We start from the raw sequence: 19,083 nt of genomic DNA, 5'->3' as shown, positions 1-19,083 counted from the left end.
AAATGTTCATTTTTTAAAAACGCCTTGGCTGCATTTTTAGGTCAATAGCTGCAAAAAACTTTGTTGTTTGCAAAACTCAGTTACTTTTTTTGAAGAAGTAACTATATAATTAATTGCCCAACATTGGTCATTATATACTGTATTTTGCAGACAGAGAGTTACAGGACTCTCTCCCAGACCACAGACTCATACAAGTCAAAGCTTTATAAGAAAAGAAAAAAAAAGAAAGAAAGTTGTGTTTTCAAAATTGGAGTTCAAGTTACTTTTACTTCCAATAGTGTTAACATACTACACAGGTCATGAACAACTTTTTTTTTTTTTAAATTTTCATTGTAAGTGGGCTAAAGCAGTTAATTAAAAGTTGTCAAACATAAATGCTGTATATAGGTATATGAACAAGATAAATCTTCCCTTTGTTTCCATTTTTTTGTTACAGTTACTGATGCATAAACATGACATCTTCTGTTATTTTTAATTTACTCGCAGGTTACTCTGACATTTCCGGCTTAAAGCTGGAGCGATCCAAGATTAGCGAAGAACCAGACCTCTGTTACCATGACATCAGATGGGAGACTTCATACAAGTACAGGATCCATGTTAGGGCGCTTACCTACGCATGCATGTGACCGGTGTGTGTATGAGAATACATCAGCATATCTGGACTCAGGAATATTCTGGCAGTGCTAATATAATGTCCATATTCCATTGTACAATCACCAGTCAATCTGGTTAAAACTGGGGGAAATGGTCATGAGAACAGCCACACTTAAATCCAAAAAACATTTCTATGAAGTCTACTGTTTGGACCACAGGATTTTAGCTGTAGCTCTGTCAGTTAAGGTGATTAATGAACAGGTTGTGTAGGAAAAACAGTGTGGAGCCTCTGATGTAACTTTTTTTTAAATTAAATGTATGAGGTTCGTTCTTACTGCAGACTTAAGGGTATAAGTTGAAGGCAGCTAAACTTTTATTTAGCTTGTTGAAAAGAGGCTTCTTCAGTTCAGAGCTAATGGGGAGTCTCAGGTATTTAACCCGTAGTGTGTTTTTCACCTCGGAAGAGGTCTGTAGAGTCATTTACCCACCCTAAGAATTATTCAGGCGACATGGTTCAAGGTTTGACTGGAGGTTGAATCACCTGAGAAGGAATCTCAATCCCCTCACACTGTTCCTTTATAAATGACCCTGTATGCTATGCTGTATTCCCACTAGGTGACAGTAAAATACAGTATTTCTTGTATCCAACTCCAGGCATCAACAGAGAGAACCAAAAGCAACTCATGTTAAAGAACGTCCTCGCTTTATTTGAGTAATGAGCATTAATCTAATGCAATACAAATGTGAAGAAAAACACATGCTCACTGCTGCTACAGTGCAGTGAAACGCTGACTGTGACATGACTGATATGTGTCGCTCCAAGAAGAGAGAAACTACATGAGAAGTTTCCTTTGTCCACATGTTTAGACTGACATGCAGGAGTCAGGACTCAACAACATTTTAAGTTGTCTGTAATGTGCAAAAAACAGGAAGGGGAGGGGGGTAAGCATTATACGCTGTTTTCACTCCTTGCACCCTTTACTCGATCTCATTGGAGGTTCCCACAGTGGTGCTGATCCCCATTTCTGCAGGAAAAAATTAAGTAAGCAGGAAGTTGTGACAAATCTGAAATCCTTTCTTGCATGTTTTCTTTTTTGTAGGATGTTTCAGTTTGTTTACCTGGGCAAGGTCCACCTTCCAAAATAACATCATCAATGGCAATGTCACTCCTTATTGAAGAACCCCTGATCGCTTCAAACACAACCTGGGACAAAAGGACAAATAAAGTGTTTAGATTAAGAAAGTTCAGGTCAGCAGTGGACCGCATGTGCATGTCTTAATTTGGTGACACATGAATGTATTAGACTTATACTGATCTGCTGTTGAGTCTCTTTTACACTGCTGGAACTGCAGCTAATAAAACAAATAGACTCAGGCGGTTTAAAGCTTCAGTACTACTTTAGTAGCTAAATCACCAGGGTAACAATTTTCTGCAGCACTAATCTCTTGTCTTATTAACAGCAGTATTGAATTTTACTGTTACTATTTTTAATGTTCTTTATAGATTTTTAATCACAATTCCTACTCCACTGAATATTTTTCATATCTAACCTATGAGAATGAGGGTTGTTGTTTTTTTTTTAATTTTTAGCTCCTCGTCTCAATGTGTTTATATTGTAAGATAAAGACCTTACAATATTAGAGTGAGACCTGCAACACAGAGTAAGCGCTTGGTGAAAGTGGGGAGGAAGAAATCCCTTTTAAGATGAAGGGAAGTCCAACAGAGGCTGGCTCATGAAGGAGCAGTCATCTGCCCCGACTGGGTGGGGGAGTGGTGGGGAGAAAGAAGAGAGATCAAAGGGGAGCGAGCGAAATTTAAAAATGATCCTTTAATTATTGAAACTTTCATTTAGCCAAATAAAAACAGCCGAGATGTTGAAATACCCAGAACAGAGGATAAATGAGATCAAATGTGCTAAAGTTTGTTTGCAGATAAGATCCATTCACCTCGAGAGTCATTCACTCAACATTGTAATTTCTGTATTTTAGGTACTCAGTATATTCTGGCACACCCACGTGTGCATGCAGTCTGCACAGTGATGAGTCCAGACAGGACCAATTATACTGAACCTGCAGGCTGACAGGGGCAAAGCTGATGCTGAAGGCAGAATAGTTCAAGAGAGGATGTCGAACTGAGTTCATCTTACCGAGACTAAAGCGAGGCCCATGTTTCCATGACACAGTCTCATATAGGCTACTTTGTTTCCTGGGCAATGACTCTGTACCACTGGTTGTGTGTGGTTTCAAAATGACAGTCTTCAGAAATCCGTCGAACTGAAAAGAAGCCTGAAGCTTCATCTGTGCCAAAGAGATCGAGGTGTGGAGGCGAGTTTCATCACAGTGGAGTCAGAAAGACCACACTGGAGTGATTTTCTTTCCAAAAGAAAATCCCCTTTGTTATCAAAAGGAAAATATATGTTCTGCTTTTGCCTTTTAAATTTCTCGCAGAACCACTGAGCTGTTATTTTCATGCCTGTCAGATACTGAAAATAATGTTAAAGAATAAAATTAAAGACGCATCATTTCACTTTTACATCAGGAATTAGTTTGTTATGCTGCTTAACAGCTTATGAAACATGTTATTGATTTAAGTGGTATAATGAAGAGGTAACTTAAAGTTTTTTTGTTAGCACGTTGAGCCCACTTTGATCTTTCTATCAGTGTAAATATGTTTAACTACACATTCAATCCCTGAGATATCTCAATATAAGAAATAGAAGAGCAGTTTCAACAGCATCGGTTCTTTAGTTTTTCTACATGGTAAATATGTAAAATTACAGAAAACGTTCTTGTAGCTCATTGCCCAGACTGTCCTGGATTTATTAAGCGGTTACTTTTCTGTCATGTAATTGTTTATCTATTACTTAACTACTTTAGTTAAAATTCTAGAAATGCATGGCCTCCTTCATTTTTTCTGAAGCAGTCTAGTGGGCCACACTGAGTCTTTGCAGGGCCAATTCTGGCCTTGTATTTTTGAGGGTTAAATGAAAGCATTAAAGCAGCGGTCCCCAACCCCCGGGCCTCGGACCGGTCCGTGAGTCGTTTTGTACCGGGCTGCGAGAGTTGAGGCTCAGGTGTGAAATGTGTGGTTTTCAGGGTTTTTATTGGTTTTCAGCGTTATTTTGTTATCGTTTTGATCGTTAACTCGGTTTTCCTGGGTCTTTTCACGTGTGTTATGAATAAATCTTCTTTTTTTCGGTACCGGTACTAGTTTTATTTTGTTGTATTTATCCGCGACACCTTAAAGGCCGGTCTGTAAAAATATTGCCGGGCATAAACTGGTCCGTGGCGCAAAAAAGGTTGGAGACCGCTGCATTAAAGCATCTCAGTGACATTAAAGTGATCCTCATTTCTCAGCATGGCTTCTTAGAGAAACTGAGATCATCGCCCCTCCTCTACAGATCTGTCTTCACGTGTTCCACAAGTGAGTTGTTTGCCAGTCAGCATCCACCATCATCTTCATCTAAACTGTTTAAAATATTTTTTTCTGCATTAAGGAGAAAGTTATTTCCACTCTTGCCTGATGCTGGCTGTGGCACTGGTACTCGACTTGGGCCTTCAGCCACGCGATGCTCTGCTCGCCGCTCCTCTGCCACAGCAGCTCTTCCTTTCCATATTTGTTGATGCGAACGTTAAGCTGGCCTGTGCCCGACCCATACATGTGGTAGAAAAAGCTAATACAGTGCCGTCCCCTGGTTCCTCTCACAGGGCGGGACAGCAGCCGGGCGTTCTGGCCGGGCAGCATCGGCGACGCCTCCACGTGGAGGTAGTGTCCTGCGGAGCACACAGTGTAGGTCAGGGGGTTATAATGACTGAAAGGATCAATTTATACAAAAAGAGAAGTGACTCACCAAGTCCCGCCGTGTGGTCCCCTCTGGGTCCAGTGTATGAGGTCGGTGTGGGCCCCCGCCTCCTCTCCCAGTCAGCAGCATCGCTCTTCTTGTCCTGAGTGTAACCACAAAACCCTGCTTCAAAATCACAGCGTCCAGGGAGAAGAGACGACAGCAGGCCTACAAGAGGAAAATCAATATGCAGAATAAGAGAAGAAGCAGGGTTCCAGCTTCTTGTTTTTAGGCTAGTAGGGTTTTTTCTTTGAAAGCAGGGTTATAAAATAAAAACATCTCTTTCTCTCTCTGTGCTTTTTTGTAGCTGTTACCTGCCACCACCTCGCAGTCTCCAAGGCTCATGCTGATGTCATCCAAAGCCACAGAGCCACAGTCCCAGAAACTCCTGCAGGTGCTCACGAAGACCACCTGAACAACACAGGACAAACCGGTGAGCCACGAGGTGTTTACATATTTAAAGATCGATCCCAACCAAAGACACTTTAACCAAAACCCTTTGTTTAGGTTGCTGCTGGTGTGTGCGCGAGCCTCAGTTAGTCTGCGAGGACAGGAATGAATCGTGAGTGAAATACTGAGCCAGTGTGGAGAAATCCTTTGAGTACTTTGCCATCTGAATGACTTTATTTTCATCACATAGCACATGTGATGATGATGTCCTACAGCAGCAGTAAATTAAAAAAAAAAAACAATTTCTCCTTTTTATCTTTCCCTCTCTGAACCATTCTTTTCATTTCTCAGTGTATTTCTTATCTATTTCTCACATTCTTTACTCTGTCGTTCATTTTTCTTTCTTCCCCTGTATTTACTCCCATTATTTGTATATTTTCCCATCATAATTAATGGATCAATTCCTTGTTTCTTGTTCCCACTTTTTCTTTTCAGTTCTGTCAGTTGCACATTTTCCCTCTTTCTCCCTCTTGTACTGATGCTTGTGCATTACAATTCTCACTTCTTTTCATTTCTTTCTTTTCCTTTTCCCCATTTTTCGATTGGTTCTTTCCTTCTTCTCTCCTTCCTGTCTTGTTCACTCCTTTCTAATCTTCCTCCATTTTTTTCTTTTCCTCCAGGAAAACAGTCAACCAGGATACACACACACACACACATATATAAAAGAATAAACAAAGAGGTGGATATATATTTATCCAACTCCTTGTTTATTCTTTCACACATGTGTGCTTTTCCCCCCACTTCCTCATAGCTGACCTTGGCAGACTGTGACGTCTGGAAGGTGACATCCGCTGCGATCCAGATTCCCCTCGACCTCTCTGCTTGAGTCCAGATCTTCTCCTGGCTGCCGTTCGCATGCAGCAGATAAACAGCCAGAGCCTGGTCCGTCTGATTGAAACCTGCATTTGCCAGAGTTATTTCTGGTTGGTGAATCATTCAGATCAGCTCCAGCAGAAGATTCACACATTTCAAATAAATGCCAACATGCAGGGAAAATATATGAATCTGTCGAGTTTCAGGTTGCAGCTCACCCCTCAAAGAGAAGTAAAATGTCAGACAGTACTTCATGTTCCCGGCTAGAGTTGGACCGATGAGGCGGCTAACGTAGCCGGAGCGTGGGCCCAGTCGGGAGTGAGCCAACAGGAAAGATCCTGGAGGGAGAAGACAGCATTTTATTTTCTTGCTAACTCTCTCTTCCTCGGAATCTGCTTGCTGTGATCGTTCCCATCACCGCTCACACCTGGTAATGATCTGCTGCTCGACTGTTTTTCAGTGGCAAACTGTGCTTTGTTTGCATGCATGGATGCTGTCGCCACGTGAAGGCAAAGAAATGTCTAAAAAGCCGACAGACACGCAGCCACCAGAACGCTGGCCTAAATTTCACAGCTTTGATGTTTTTTCACATCCACCATCTAATGAGAACAATACCAGGCTGTTAATGCTCTGTGGTTCACTTGGTTTACCAGCTACAGTTCTGTGTAAAAGCCTTCATTTCTTTATGAAGGAGACAGACTTTTTTGTATTTTTAAAAGTGGTCTTGAACAGCTTTCTGGGGGTATTTCAAAGTTTTTCTTTGACCATTGGCTGCTTTTTCACGCATTTTTTAGTCCAATCTTTGTACCTGACAAAAGGAATATTTTGGGTTTTTTTTGTTTAAGCCACTTAACACTGAGATGAACCAGTGCTGTGTCTAAACATAACAAACAACTTTGCCAGTTTTAAACTCTTTAATCTTCTGGCACTTTGTTACTCGACGGGCATACAATAATATTTTTCAGACCAAAAGTGGAAAAAAGTGGAGGAAACTATCTGCAGGTGATAAACAGCTAAAAGTCATGTCCTAGGAAATACAAAAAAAAAAAAAAGAATCCACCAAACACCTGACACTGCACCTTAGAAATTCATCTGGCCTTTCACTTGATCCACACTGTTCTGTTAAGACTTATGAGTAATGGTTTCAGTGGAAGTGCCAGTCTTAAGAAAGGGAAATGAAAAACACACAATGGAGCAGAGCACTATAGACCATGGATTGGCCTTCCCAGGACCTCAGCGTTATTGTAGCAATGGGGGATCATCTCTGCAGATAATGAAACAAAAGGCAGCCAACATCCAAAGGAAAACTCTCAATGCCCTCGATGTCACAAAGCATGGAGAACTATTATCGAAGACTACTTAAAGAAATTTCAAGAAAACTCAACTACCCAGCAAACGTGCCCTCTTGGGGCCTGTATGAGGCCGCTGTGGGCAAACCCACAGTACTGGCATGAAATGTAGAGCACATCTGGGCCCACTGCGAGTAGGTGTGGATAAACCGTGGAACTAGGCAAGGCAAACCCACATTTTTCCACATGTGTGTACCCATCCAGGGCACATACCAGTTTTGCTCTTTGGGCCCCCATGTGGGTTTTCTATGGTCAAGCCAATTATGTGTTGCCCATAGGAAACCTGGGTGATAAGGTAGAATAAAAGATGTTTTACGAGTGCTGGTCTGCTAGATGTTTTTTTTCTAACAAAAAGGATTCTTTGGTGGTGGAAAAAATCAGGAGTTTCTCTCTGAGGCAGCCTCACAGTTGACCTATTCTGCTTGTATTGTTATTCTCGGACTCTAAAAGCGTTTCATGATTCATGCATAATTACGTGCACATCAGCTTACCCTATTATTTGAAACTTGGGCCATTTTTAACAGTATTGTCACATTTTATATATGATAGGAAATACAGAAAAGTGTAATAAGTCCCCTTTAAACAGTGGAAGTTTTACAAAGTCCACGGTCAGATGTTGTTTTTCCACCTGCTCCTGTGGTGTGGTCTCCATTCCTGAATATGTTGGGCTTCACGGAGACTCTTCTCCACGGTGACTCCTTCGCCTGCTCCTGGGTGTAGAGGCAGAAACCAGACTCAAAATCACAGTTGGCGATAGAGGGGTCAAAAGTTGGCTCTGTAGAATAAATGCACAGAAACAGCAGGTTAATGTAGGATAAACACTTTTGTGGCTCCTGTTCAGTCCTTTAAACATATGTATTCAATTTCATGTTAACATCTGTAGACCCTGTAGGATTAATCATGGTTATTTTCATCTTCTTAATCTACATGCAAACTCCCAAATTTTGATATATGAAAGACTTTATGACTTTACTGCTACTTGGCTTTGGTGCTTTAAGATATTAATTAATTTAAATTCTTAAAATTTGGAGGCTTAAGATTGACCAAGTTTGACTATTCTACTGGTGATATTAGCGGTGAAAGAATAAGGGGCTTTATTTGCAGCTCACCAGTGTCTGTGGTGCAGAACTGTGAAGAAAAGGAAACATCATCAAGTGCAACACGTCCGCCACGTGGACTGTTAAACGCCACTTCAAAGACCACCTAAAGGGACATAAACAAAGGTCGTTATGTGTTCACACAGATGTCTTCATATTTACCTGTTAATGCACAGTAGTCGTAGTAGTTTAGTAGCAGTTTTAAGTCAAACCCCAAAAACTTTTTAAAACCAAATAAGGAACAAAAACATTTGTCAGACGAATGATGGAAGCACAAGAAGTTAAAGATAACCTAACATAGAGTCACTGCATTTAACCCTGCCCAGTTTACTACCTACCAGAACATCTGTGTTATAGGTCATCATGTATACCTATGAGACCGCAAGCAGTTTATCAATTAATCTATCAATTAAGACTACCTTAACATAGATTACTCGTATTATTCCCTTTGTAGATACACTGGCGACTATATTAAATACACATGGAAAGAAATTCAAGTCACAGTTTAAAACAGTCACTCATTGATTGGTTTTTGTTTTTGTTTTGTTTTTTACATTGTCAGAAACTTGCACTTTCAATTAATACTACACGACTAAAGCTACGGAACAATTAAAGATTTTAAAAGTTAAAATCCTGACCATTATGTGAATAACGGAGACGTTCAGTGAAATCCAACTCAATCATCTCTTGCATGTGGCCACAGAGACAGAAAAATATACATAAACGATATGGGACATTTGTCAAACAATAACACAATTGATAGCACAATTAATGTTTTTATATTTCCCCAATGACACTAGAGATATGCTCTCCAATGTATTTTTGTTTGGATGGATGGATAGAAAAAGTGCAATGCAAACCAGAAATGGAGAACTTTCACCTTCAAAGTAAAGTAGTAGGGTTTGCTTTGTGAATGTCCACGTGCCTGCCTTTTTTGTGACTGCATATACTTGTCTGCTGAGAATTAACATTTCAATGCGCCAGCTACACATGTGCTCCCGGCAGTGATCTTCAAGGGGTCTTCAAAGAAGTATAAGAGCAATGACTGCTCAACCAGGTCTCCAGCTGTCTGCATTTGCAATGGACCATATCAAGGCATAAAAGTTAGGCCTCACCACTGCAACCAACACGTTTTAAAATGTGCAACTTTCCCTTTGAAGGCAAAGGTTCTCTGTTTTTTGGTTTGCAAGTTCACAATTTATCTTCTGCTCAGTGTTTACAGGCAAGTTGTTTTCTTCCGTGGAAAGTATGGGTGACCGTGGCAATCTGCTAAGGTTCAAAGAGGTTTTTATTGTATACCTCAATAGCAAACTTTAAAAAAAAAAATTCAATCAGTTTTATTTATCTTGTATAAAACCCAAAACAACAGTTGTCTCCAGGCACTTTATACTGTAAGTCACATATATTACGTACATTGTTAGAGAGAGCATCTGGTGATTGTGGGGTCTCTTTTAACAGGAACAGACAGACTTTTGTTTTGGGGTTAGGGGAAAGACAAGACAGAAATAGGAGAACAGCACATAAGATAAGATAATTTTGAGCTCAAGAAATACATCATTGGAATTTATCTAAAAGAATCCAGCTTTAAAATTAGGTTCACAGCAGCAAAAGTATATATTTAACTACCATTTAATTTATTTTTGCTTTTATAAGAAAAAAGTTGACTCCTTTAAAAGTAGCGGTCTTGCGTTGTTCATTAAGTCATCACATAAGACTTCATAAGAGGTGTTGAACTGACCTGTACCGAGTAGGGTGCCTTCAGGTCCACCTGCACAGGTATCCATTCTCCAGGAATTTCTGTCCAGTCGTTTTGATTCTCCAACCCTGCCCTCCACAACTCCTGGTACTGACCCAGCTGGTCCCGGGTGAAAACAGAGAAGAGGTTTCCTATCTCACTGCGCTGGTACTGAAAACTCAGACAGCCGGACATCGGCACCTGCGTCATTGGAGACACCAGTTTGGCCACTTCTTTAAAGGTCTTGCCGTAGATGGAGTCGACATACATGAAGTGACCTGAAAGGAATTCAGTGGGAGAGTTTTCTGGGTTTATTTAGACCACGTAACCACTGATTTGGTGATTTCTAGATGTCTAAACACCTACATTAAAGTCTTTAAAGCTTTAACAACTTTAAAGTTACAATAATGTGTTGCTTTGACGCTGTCAGTCTAAAAGTTAGGACCATTCTGGTTACATTTTGAATTATGTTTACCACTCTTGTCAAGTTAGAGCCAAGCACATAGGACAAGTCATTACAGACCTTTGTTATGTTTGTAACAGGCAAGCTCAGTCCAACTGGTGACCGTTCTACAGACCATTGAAGAAAAACGAAATGGTCTATACCAGGATCAGGGGTATCAAATGCGAAGCCTGGGGCCCAGAATTAACCCTCCCGAGGATCCAGTCTGGATTGACTGAATTGCTTTGCAATTGAAGGCATAGTTCGGCGCTCTGCAATGGACTATGGGTCAGTCCATTTGTTAGGTTAGACTCCAGACCCACGACACTGAACTTGGTAAGCAGTTAAGAAGATGGATGAATACATTTTGGGGCTTTTCTTGTTTGTCCCTTTTATTGGATGAACAAAGTGGAAGCAGACTGGAAGGATAGACATTAGAGTTCTTGTAGAGAACTGGTTCACAGTAGTTAAATTCCTTGAGGTTGTTAGTTTCCTTGCTTATTGATCCCACTTGTGGGTTCCACTTGAACTTGCACTCAACTGACTTCAGTTCGGAGGAAAATAGTGGCGCGGTCTTTAGAGTGCATATGAACATTACTTTTATTTTAATTGCACAAAAAGACAAGAGTGTAATTGTCTACTCTACTGCTAACACAAGTTTGACTCTTTGCAAGCATCTGCACAGACAAGCTAAGCCAAGAACCCTGAGTGACGTTAAAGCTGACCCCAGCCCTGCAGCCAGACCCTGAACCTCAATGGATAACAAACTGATGAGCAGTCAGGCTGCAGCCTCCGTTTCTACCTGTTCATGTTTCTAAAGTAGAATCACTGTGGCGATCACGTTAAACTCTTTGTACTGGTTTTGATCCTTGCTTCGTGTTGTCGGTTTTGTGTTCATTCCTAAATACTAAGTGAAAGATCATATGTGTATTCTCATTAGCCCAGGGTTATGTGTTGGTGTATGGGGCTGTAGCCTCGGGTTTATATTGGTAAATGGTATTCATGATACAGTGCATTTACTTTCTCCTGGAAGTGATTAAGCAACGTACTACATTATTATTAAGAACAGTGTTCTGTGTAATATGTGTAATAATTACTACCCAACACATATCACAATAAATAAGGGAAATACTGACGACATTTGCATGAATGTAATGTCTTTCATACCCTGCTTAGTGATGGTGGTTAGTCCAAAAGCAGAGCCAGTGAGAAATCGAATCATAAGTGATATCGATAATGGAATCAGAATCGTTAAATAATTAGTACATCCCATCCCTAGAGGTCATTATAAAGAATGCAGATTTGAAGCACTACCTAAAAACCTAGAAACTACATCCCATATTTTAAACTGTCTGACATATAATGATGAAATTTCACTTTTTTAAAGTATCCCAGGCAGTTCATTATTTGTATTTGTATGAGTGTACCTGTACTTTGACCCATTGTAGCCCTTTTTGGTAGTTAGCTTATGAACTAAAACCAGTTTGACCCTTCACGAGTCATTAATAGTACACCCAGTAATTATATGTACAAATCACTCTTGCTCACCTGACCCGTTGTTGTATGTGTGATCATTTGGCATATCCTTGTGGAGAACCTGGACCCCACCTCCTCCCACATACCAGTTTACATTGGCATTCCACTGGTTATTGTATCCACACAGGTGAGACTCCTCAAAATCACATTCTAGAGACAGACAAATGAACAACAGACCCGCTGTTATGGGTGCGCATGTGAAAGCGCTTTCATGCTTTTGGAGCTTTGTAATGTGTGAGGATCAGGATGCAGATGGTCTTCATCAAGGCGTACATATGTGGGTCATGTTTTTCTTTCAGTTTAAAGTAAGATGTGTGAGTGACATAAGTGTGAAGTCACCGACCCAGGCAGTATCCGGGGCTGATGTGGATCTCAAAGATGGCCACGCTGCTCCCTTTGCTCGACCCAGGTTTACCTTCGATGACGACCTAATCAACGACACATGCTCAGTAATCCCCCGAAGTGAGGTCTGACATCACAAAGGCATCACATGAGGTTTAAAACAGTTCATTTATGAATTATGCTGATAGCTAGTCTAGTTTTCCTAACTCTGATTTGCTTTAAAGTGGCGTGCAGAAGAGGGAATGACACACGGGTCGATGAATAAGATATGTCATGCCTTTTAAGGTGTTAAGGTGGTTTTGGGGGAAAATGCTGAGACTGTTTTGCAGCAAGTGTGCAATAAAGCCAAAACTACAAGCTAAAAGTGATTAAAAACCTCCAAAGTGAAAACAGCTTGATAATACTTTATGGGTTTATTGGAGCATGCTCAAAAAGCGTTAATGTCAAGCATCCTCTTTAAGTAAATCATCATGGTTCACCACCACTATTTTCTTCTCCTGCCTGCTGTGCTGCCCTGTCTCTGTCATCACCTTTACTGCTGGCCTTCATCACTTAATCTTAGTTATTTCCTGTTTTACTCTGAGATTTTCTTTTCTCGCGTATCTTGTTTTTGTGTCTACGTCCTCTCTTTGTCTTCTCCCGTTTGAGATCGTCTGCCCTGCCCTCATTATTTGAACCTGCTTTTGATAGTTTCCACTTGTTCCCTGATATTCATTCATTTTTCTGTCTAGTACATTCTTTGTTTCCTGAAATCTTTTGTCTTTCCCTCTGTAACCTACACTTGGGTCCTCTCATCATTTGACAAGCACATCAGTATAGTATGACCCCTATGAGCAAGCACTTTGGCAACAGTGGGAAGGAAAAAACTCAGTTTTACAGGAAGAACGAGACCAGACCCAGGCTCAGGAAGGGCCGGACATCTTCCATGACTGGTTGGGGGTGAAGGGAGGAAGACAGCAATAATCAGAAATACAAAAACGTACTCATCTAGTGAACTGCCGTGGCAATATAGATTAGTAAAACAATGCATCTTTCACCTTTTCAATTAAAAAATATTTTAATTTTTACTGGTTATTTTCTCAACCTCTGAGACAGAAATATACACTCTATTACAGTTTACATGAAAAACCTGTTTTATTCCTGCCTATAATCTTAAAGAGGTTATAAAGGAGTTTGTTTATATCATTCATGGATTGATCTGTCTGCTATTTTATTACTATGATGATGTTTTTCTGACTTGTGAAGTCATAAAAAGAGATATCAAAAAACAAAATTTAAAAAAGAAATTTAGCTTGGCTTTGTCCAGGTTTCTGTTCTTGATACAATGTGTATTCAAATTAGTGTAGCCTATTACGATGAGGAGTGCCTCTGCTGGATGGTGTCTATTTATACTAGAAGTTTTGTTTTTTTGTCTTATTTATTTATTTTTTGCTTTAATTTATGGAAGCATGAACATTTCTGGCACCGCAAGGTGGCAAGAAATGCCAGAAATAGGGTTACTCCTTCAAAATTAGTTATTAGAAGTCGCTGGCAGAAACAAGTCTTCATATTTAAAGGTGGGAAGGACAGTCCTACCAGTGCATCTCAATCTAAAAAATAATTGAAATATTTTGGCTGCAGCTTTCAAGTTGAACATTTTAAATTTAAGGTGAAGCATCAAAAACTGCAGTTCCTTGAGCGGCCACTTGAGTCTGATCTAAAAGTGAGGCGGCCTCCACAGATTCCCATGTTAAAACGCCCAACTTTACAGAAAAAATAAGCATATTTTAGATGTAGGATGATACAATGATATGCTTTTATTTCAATAGCCAGTTTATCTCTTACAACAAGCAGGTTTGCTTTTGTTATTTGGTTATTCGCAGATATATCTGTTTCCCTGCACAACCCCCGCACTGTCCACAGATGCAGCTTGCCATCATTAACTAATAACCCTTCACTCTCTCATCCAGTGCCTCTAAAAAACAATACAACAGGCGCCAAAGCACTTAAACTTGGCCAAGTATGTCCCATCTTTAGCAAACTAACACTACCTCCATCCCTAAGTCAAGCTAGCTTTTGTTTCCAATAACAAAAGTTAATGCTGGGTGAATTTATTTCATTGAGTGGGAGTAAATAGCACAATGCTTCAGCAGTTGGTGTGAAATCTAAACCTCTGGCACATAAATTCTCTTCACCCAGGTCTGGACTGAAATGTGTTTATGCACTGAGGGGCCTGCACATAGCACAGGTCTGAAATAGCCTGATGTAGGTCACAGACCCTGTCAGACTCAGCTCTGCCTCTGCATATAGTGTAAACATGTGCTGTACTATTCCCAGAGTGTTTGGATAATTACAAGCATGTTTCATACTCGCTTCAATTTAGGTCTGCATGTGTCATTTTAACCTGCATGTGTAGTTTCAATGAGAGATTGAGAGGTTTTCTGCACATTAGTTTTCTGCACACAGTAGGTTAGAAAATCGGCTGTCCGACTGCATCTTCAGTCTTTAAAAAATAAAAACAGGAAATTGTGAGTAAATATTTAGTATTTTTTAGATTTGCACTAATTTTCTCTCATTAGTTGGTAATCTGTGAGAAAGTTGAACTGAAGTGCAGTGGGATTTCTTGTAAGATCACACCTTTATTCTTATTTTTTTTTTCTTGCACACCTAGACAGCTGGGTGTTTATCAGCCGAGTCCCAGGATGAACATTTTCCATTTTATACCTTTTCTTCCGGCTGTAATCTACCCAACCATTCCCCTTTTAGTACCTAAGAATAGCTTAGCTGTTGTACCTTTTATATTTTAAAAAGAGATATAAACAGCCCTGAGCCTGTGGTGGAACTTCAGCCATGTTTTGGTACATTTTAATCTGATCTCTTTCTTAAACAAAGATTAGATACTATTTGAAAAGTGTTTTACCCTGTAAGGCTCTGTATTGTTCTGCAGGTCGATGCTTGAGACCACCCAGCTGTCGGAGGGCAACCGGCTGCTCCACAGCGGCCTGTCAAAGCTGTTCCCCTCGGTGCGCTGCAGGACCTCCAGGCTTCCTGACTCTGTGATCTGATAGACAAGCCTCAGGCAGCTCCACTCACCATGCTCCAAACGGGGACTCAGCAGCACCCCTATGATCTCTCGCTGTGGGTCGGCACCACTGCCTATGTAGTCCTCCTGATCCTCATTCACGGCTGCTTCCACTGTGACAAAACGGCCTGAACAGACGGATTACAAATACAGCATTTCATTCATTATAAAGAAAGCATGATCAAGAGCATATTTATGGCAGCTGCTGCCTGATCTTTCACCCCCTGCTGCTGTACAAACCTTTAATACTTGTGCCACAAATAAGGTTCTTAAGTTAAGTAATGTAGTCTCCTCATTTCCAGCTCCATATTTTTATTTTTGGACTCTACCAGAGTAAATTTTGAATGGTGAACAGTGTAAATTATCACTGTTTGTCTGTTAGTGGGCCTTCAGTTTATCCTGTCTAAAACAGACTGTTTTAGCTCCTCCTGCTTTAAGCTAGCTTCTTTCTGATTGGTTCCCCCGACAAAAACAACTTTTAAAAACTTGCATAAGAAAAACCTCTTTCTGACATCATACAGAGCCAAGAATGGTAAAAAAAAAAAAAAAAGTCTGAAACTGGGTGTTTAGGGCAGTCAGAAGCTGATCTTTTGGTCTAGAGTGACTAATATTACATAAGCTAACCTTGTTATTGGAAACTTTGGCTGCCTTTGATATCAGCAGCCACCACTCTAATATCACATATATCAGTAAGGAAAAGCTTGGTGATGTCTTGCTTTAAAGCAAACGTTTCAATGTTTGGAATAAGACTTTAAAAACTTTCAGCACTTTGGAGGTACATTTCTTATTGTTCATTTCTCCATAAAAATGTTCTGGAGGTAGATTTTTAACAGCACACTCAATACCAGCCATAAGTATCTGTCAGCTGTAAAACTAATTGGAAATATAGATCCTTCATGAGAAGTGCACAACAACATGATAATAGATAATAAAATGCAGATGGATCATCAGAAAAGCAGCTTCAAGGTTAAAACATTATGCTAGCTCATAATGGGAATTTAACCCAAATAGCCACTCTCGTGGTGAATGAACATCTCTTTTCCTGGATTTTCCAAGAATCTGACAAAGAAAAGGTCTTGGATCAAAAAGGACCAAGAAATGTGGAAAATTATTACCACTTCTTCCTTTCATGTGTCTCTACATGATTGCACAAACAATCAACAACACAACTGCATGACACAAAAAGCCAGCAATTTAAAAAGCTGGCCAAATAAGCAGGATGCTGCACTTCTGCAGACTGTTATTATACATGTAGTCAGTATTCAGACATCTAACACATTTTAGATCTGTCTCCCATTAATTTCTCTCTTTCTAGTCCCTGTCAGTACTCTTGCTGCAGCATTTTGGATTAGCTGAAGGCTTTTCAGTGAGTTTTTTGGACATCCTGATAATAATGAATTGCAGTAGTCCAGCCTGGAAGTAATAAATGCATGAACTAGTTTTTCAGCGTCACTCTGAGACAGGATATTTCTAATTTTAGAGATGTTGCGCAAATGGAAGAACGCAGTCTTACATATTTGTTTAATATGTGCGTTGAAGGACATATCCTGGTCAAAAATGACTCCAAGGTTCCTCACAGTGTTACTGGAGGCCAAGGTAATGCCATCCAGAGTAAGAATCTGGTTAGATACCATATTTCTAAGCTTTTCAGCGCCGAGTACAATGACCTCAGTTTTATCTGAGTTAAGAAGCAGAAAGTTAGTGGCCATCCAAGTCTTTATGTCTTTAAGACATTCCTGCAGTTTAACTAATTGGTGTGTGTTATCTGGCTTCATAGATAGATAGAGCTGCGTGTCATCTGCATAGCAGTGAAAATTTATGCTTCTAATGATGCTGCCTAGGGGAAGCATGTATAATGTAAACAGAATTGGTCCTAGCACTGAACCCTGTGGAACTCCATAATTAACCTCAGTGTGTGAAGAGGACTCTCCATTTACATGCACAAATTGGAGTCTATTAGATAGATATGATACAAACCACTGCAGTGCAATACCTGTAATACCTACAGCATGTTCTAATCGCTCTAACAGGATATTATGGTCAACAGTATCGAATGCTGCACTAAGGTCAAGAAGGACAAGCACAGAGATGAGTCCACTGTCAGAGGCCATAAGAAGATCATTTGTAACCTTCACTAAAGCTGTTTCTGTGCTGTGATGAACTCTGAAACCTGACTGAAACTCTTCAAATAAACCATTCCTCTGCAGATGATCTGTTAGCTGTTTGACAACTACTATTTTTGATATGAAAGGAAGGTTGGAGATTGGCCTATAATTAGCTAAGACTGCTGGGTCTAGAGATGGCTTTTTGAGTAAAGGTTTAACTGCAGCCACCTTGAAGGCCTGTGGTACATAGCCGATTATTAGAGATAGGTTGATCATATATAAGATCGAAGAATTAATCAATGGCAGGACTTCTTTCATACAAGGTCTTAAATAATCAGACCCCATCTTATCTTAATGACCTTGTGGTACCATATCACCCTATTAGAGCACTTCGCTCTCGCTCTGCAGGCCTACTTGTTGTTCCTAGAGTATTTAAAAGTAGAATGGGAGGGAGAGCCTTCAGTTTTCAGGCCCCTCTTCTGTGGAACCAGCTTCCAGTTTGGATTCGGGAGACAGACACTATCTCTACTTTTAAGATTAGGCTTAAAACTTTCCTTTTTGCTAAAGCATATAGTTAGGGCTGGACCAGGTGACCCTGAATCCTCCCTCAGTTATGCTGCAATAGATGTAGGCTGCCGGGGGATTCCCATGATGCATTGAGTTTTTCCTTTCCAGTCACCTTTCTCGCTCTCTATGTATTAACAGACTTCTCTGCGTTGAATCATATCTGTTATTAATCTCTGTCTCTCTTCCACAGCATGTCTTTTATCCTGTCTTCCTTCTCTCACCCCAACCGGTCGCAGCAGATGGCCGCCCCTCCCTGAGCCTGGTTCTGCCGGAGGTTTCTTCCTGTTAAAAGGGAGTTTTTCCTTCCCACTGTCGCCAAAGTGCTTGCTCATAGGGGGTCATACGATTGTTGGGTTTTTCTCTGTATCTATGAAGCGCCTCGAGGCGACTTTTGTTGTGATTTGGCGCTATATAAATAAAATTGAATTGAATTGAATTGAATTGAATTGAATTTCTGCACTTTGGCAGTAATTTCAGTTCAATACTTACTAGAGAAAAGTTACTAAAGGGGTGTGCACTGTTAAGAAAACACATGTAGAAAAGGTTGCACTGTGGACCTAAGTCTGTACAGAAATGTGACTAAAAACCTAAAGTACTGCGAACCCATGTTTCACTGTAATACAAGAGAGACCCTTACAGTCCAGTTTTCAGTTTTCACAGGACTCTATGCAGTCCTTCCTGCTTCCATAGGAATTAAGGGGGCACACAGCAGGCAGGTGCTGCTAATCAAATGCACTTAATTAAGCGATCATCAGTAGATCTCAGCAAATTCACTAAGGTCAAACTGTGCAAGGCTCAGAGAAAACCCAAATTCAGATTCTACAAACCTCACTTAGCATGCTAAATGTTGACAGTACAATGAGAAAAAACATCTGATCAAACAAATCTACAACAGAAAGACTGGAAAAAAAGGTCAAGGTGTTTCAGTATCCCAGTGAAAGTCTGTGTGCAAAATCAAATTCTTGGAAACCTCAATGAACTGATACAACATTGTACAGAAAGATGGGTCGAAATTCCTCCACAAAGTGAGAAACTGATGAATTCATACAGAAAACAATTACTTTAGGTTATTTCTAATAAAAGGTGGTTTTATAGCCAGATAAATCATGGGGTGCACTTAGTGTTTTCACAGGACTGCACATGCATTAGT

The 19,083-nt window shown here is 40.2% G+C and overlaps 1 protein-coding gene across 2 annotated transcripts in view; it reads right to left on the bottom strand.

The window, feature by feature from the left end:
* Positions 1-1,280: 1,280 nt before the first annotated feature.
* LOC102788765 (MAM domain-containing protein 2-like) overlaps positions 1,281-19,083 on the bottom strand; it is a 34,141-nt gene continuing 16,338 nt past the window's right edge. For both annotated transcript variants that reach the window (XM_006803474.3, XM_087844431.1), the window contains exons 4-16: positions 15,100-15,389; positions 12,202-12,286; positions 11,871-12,008; positions 9,884-10,158; positions 8,158-8,251; positions 7,677-7,823; positions 5,918-6,037; positions 5,643-5,785; positions 4,751-4,847; positions 4,446-4,604; positions 4,115-4,368; positions 1,714-1,798; positions 1,281-1,619 (exon numbers count right to left, since the gene is read on the bottom strand). In XM_006803474.3, the coding sequence (XP_006803537.3) occupies positions 1,573-1,619; positions 1,714-1,798; positions 4,115-4,368; positions 4,446-4,604; positions 4,751-4,847; positions 5,643-5,785; positions 5,918-6,037; positions 7,677-7,823; positions 8,158-8,251; positions 9,884-10,158; positions 11,871-12,008; positions 12,202-12,286; positions 15,100-15,389 (1,934 nt within the window). In that variant the 3' untranslated portion in view covers positions 1,281-1,572. The remainder of the gene's footprint in view (positions 1,620-1,713; positions 1,799-4,114; positions 4,369-4,445; positions 4,605-4,750; positions 4,848-5,642; positions 5,786-5,917; positions 6,038-7,676; positions 7,824-8,157; positions 8,252-9,883; positions 10,159-11,870; positions 12,009-12,201; positions 12,287-15,099; positions 15,390-19,083) is intronic.

The sequence above is a fragment of the Neolamprologus brichardi genome, chromosome 7 (assembly GCF_056152115.1).
Source record: "Neolamprologus brichardi isolate AB-2024 chromosome 7, ASM5615211v1, whole genome shotgun sequence".
In the NCBI taxonomy this organism is placed as follows: Eukaryota; Metazoa; Chordata; class Actinopteri; order Cichliformes; family Cichlidae; genus Neolamprologus; species Neolamprologus brichardi.
Note: the sequence above shows the minus strand (reverse complement) of the source record. Positions and strands in the feature narration are given on the sequence as shown.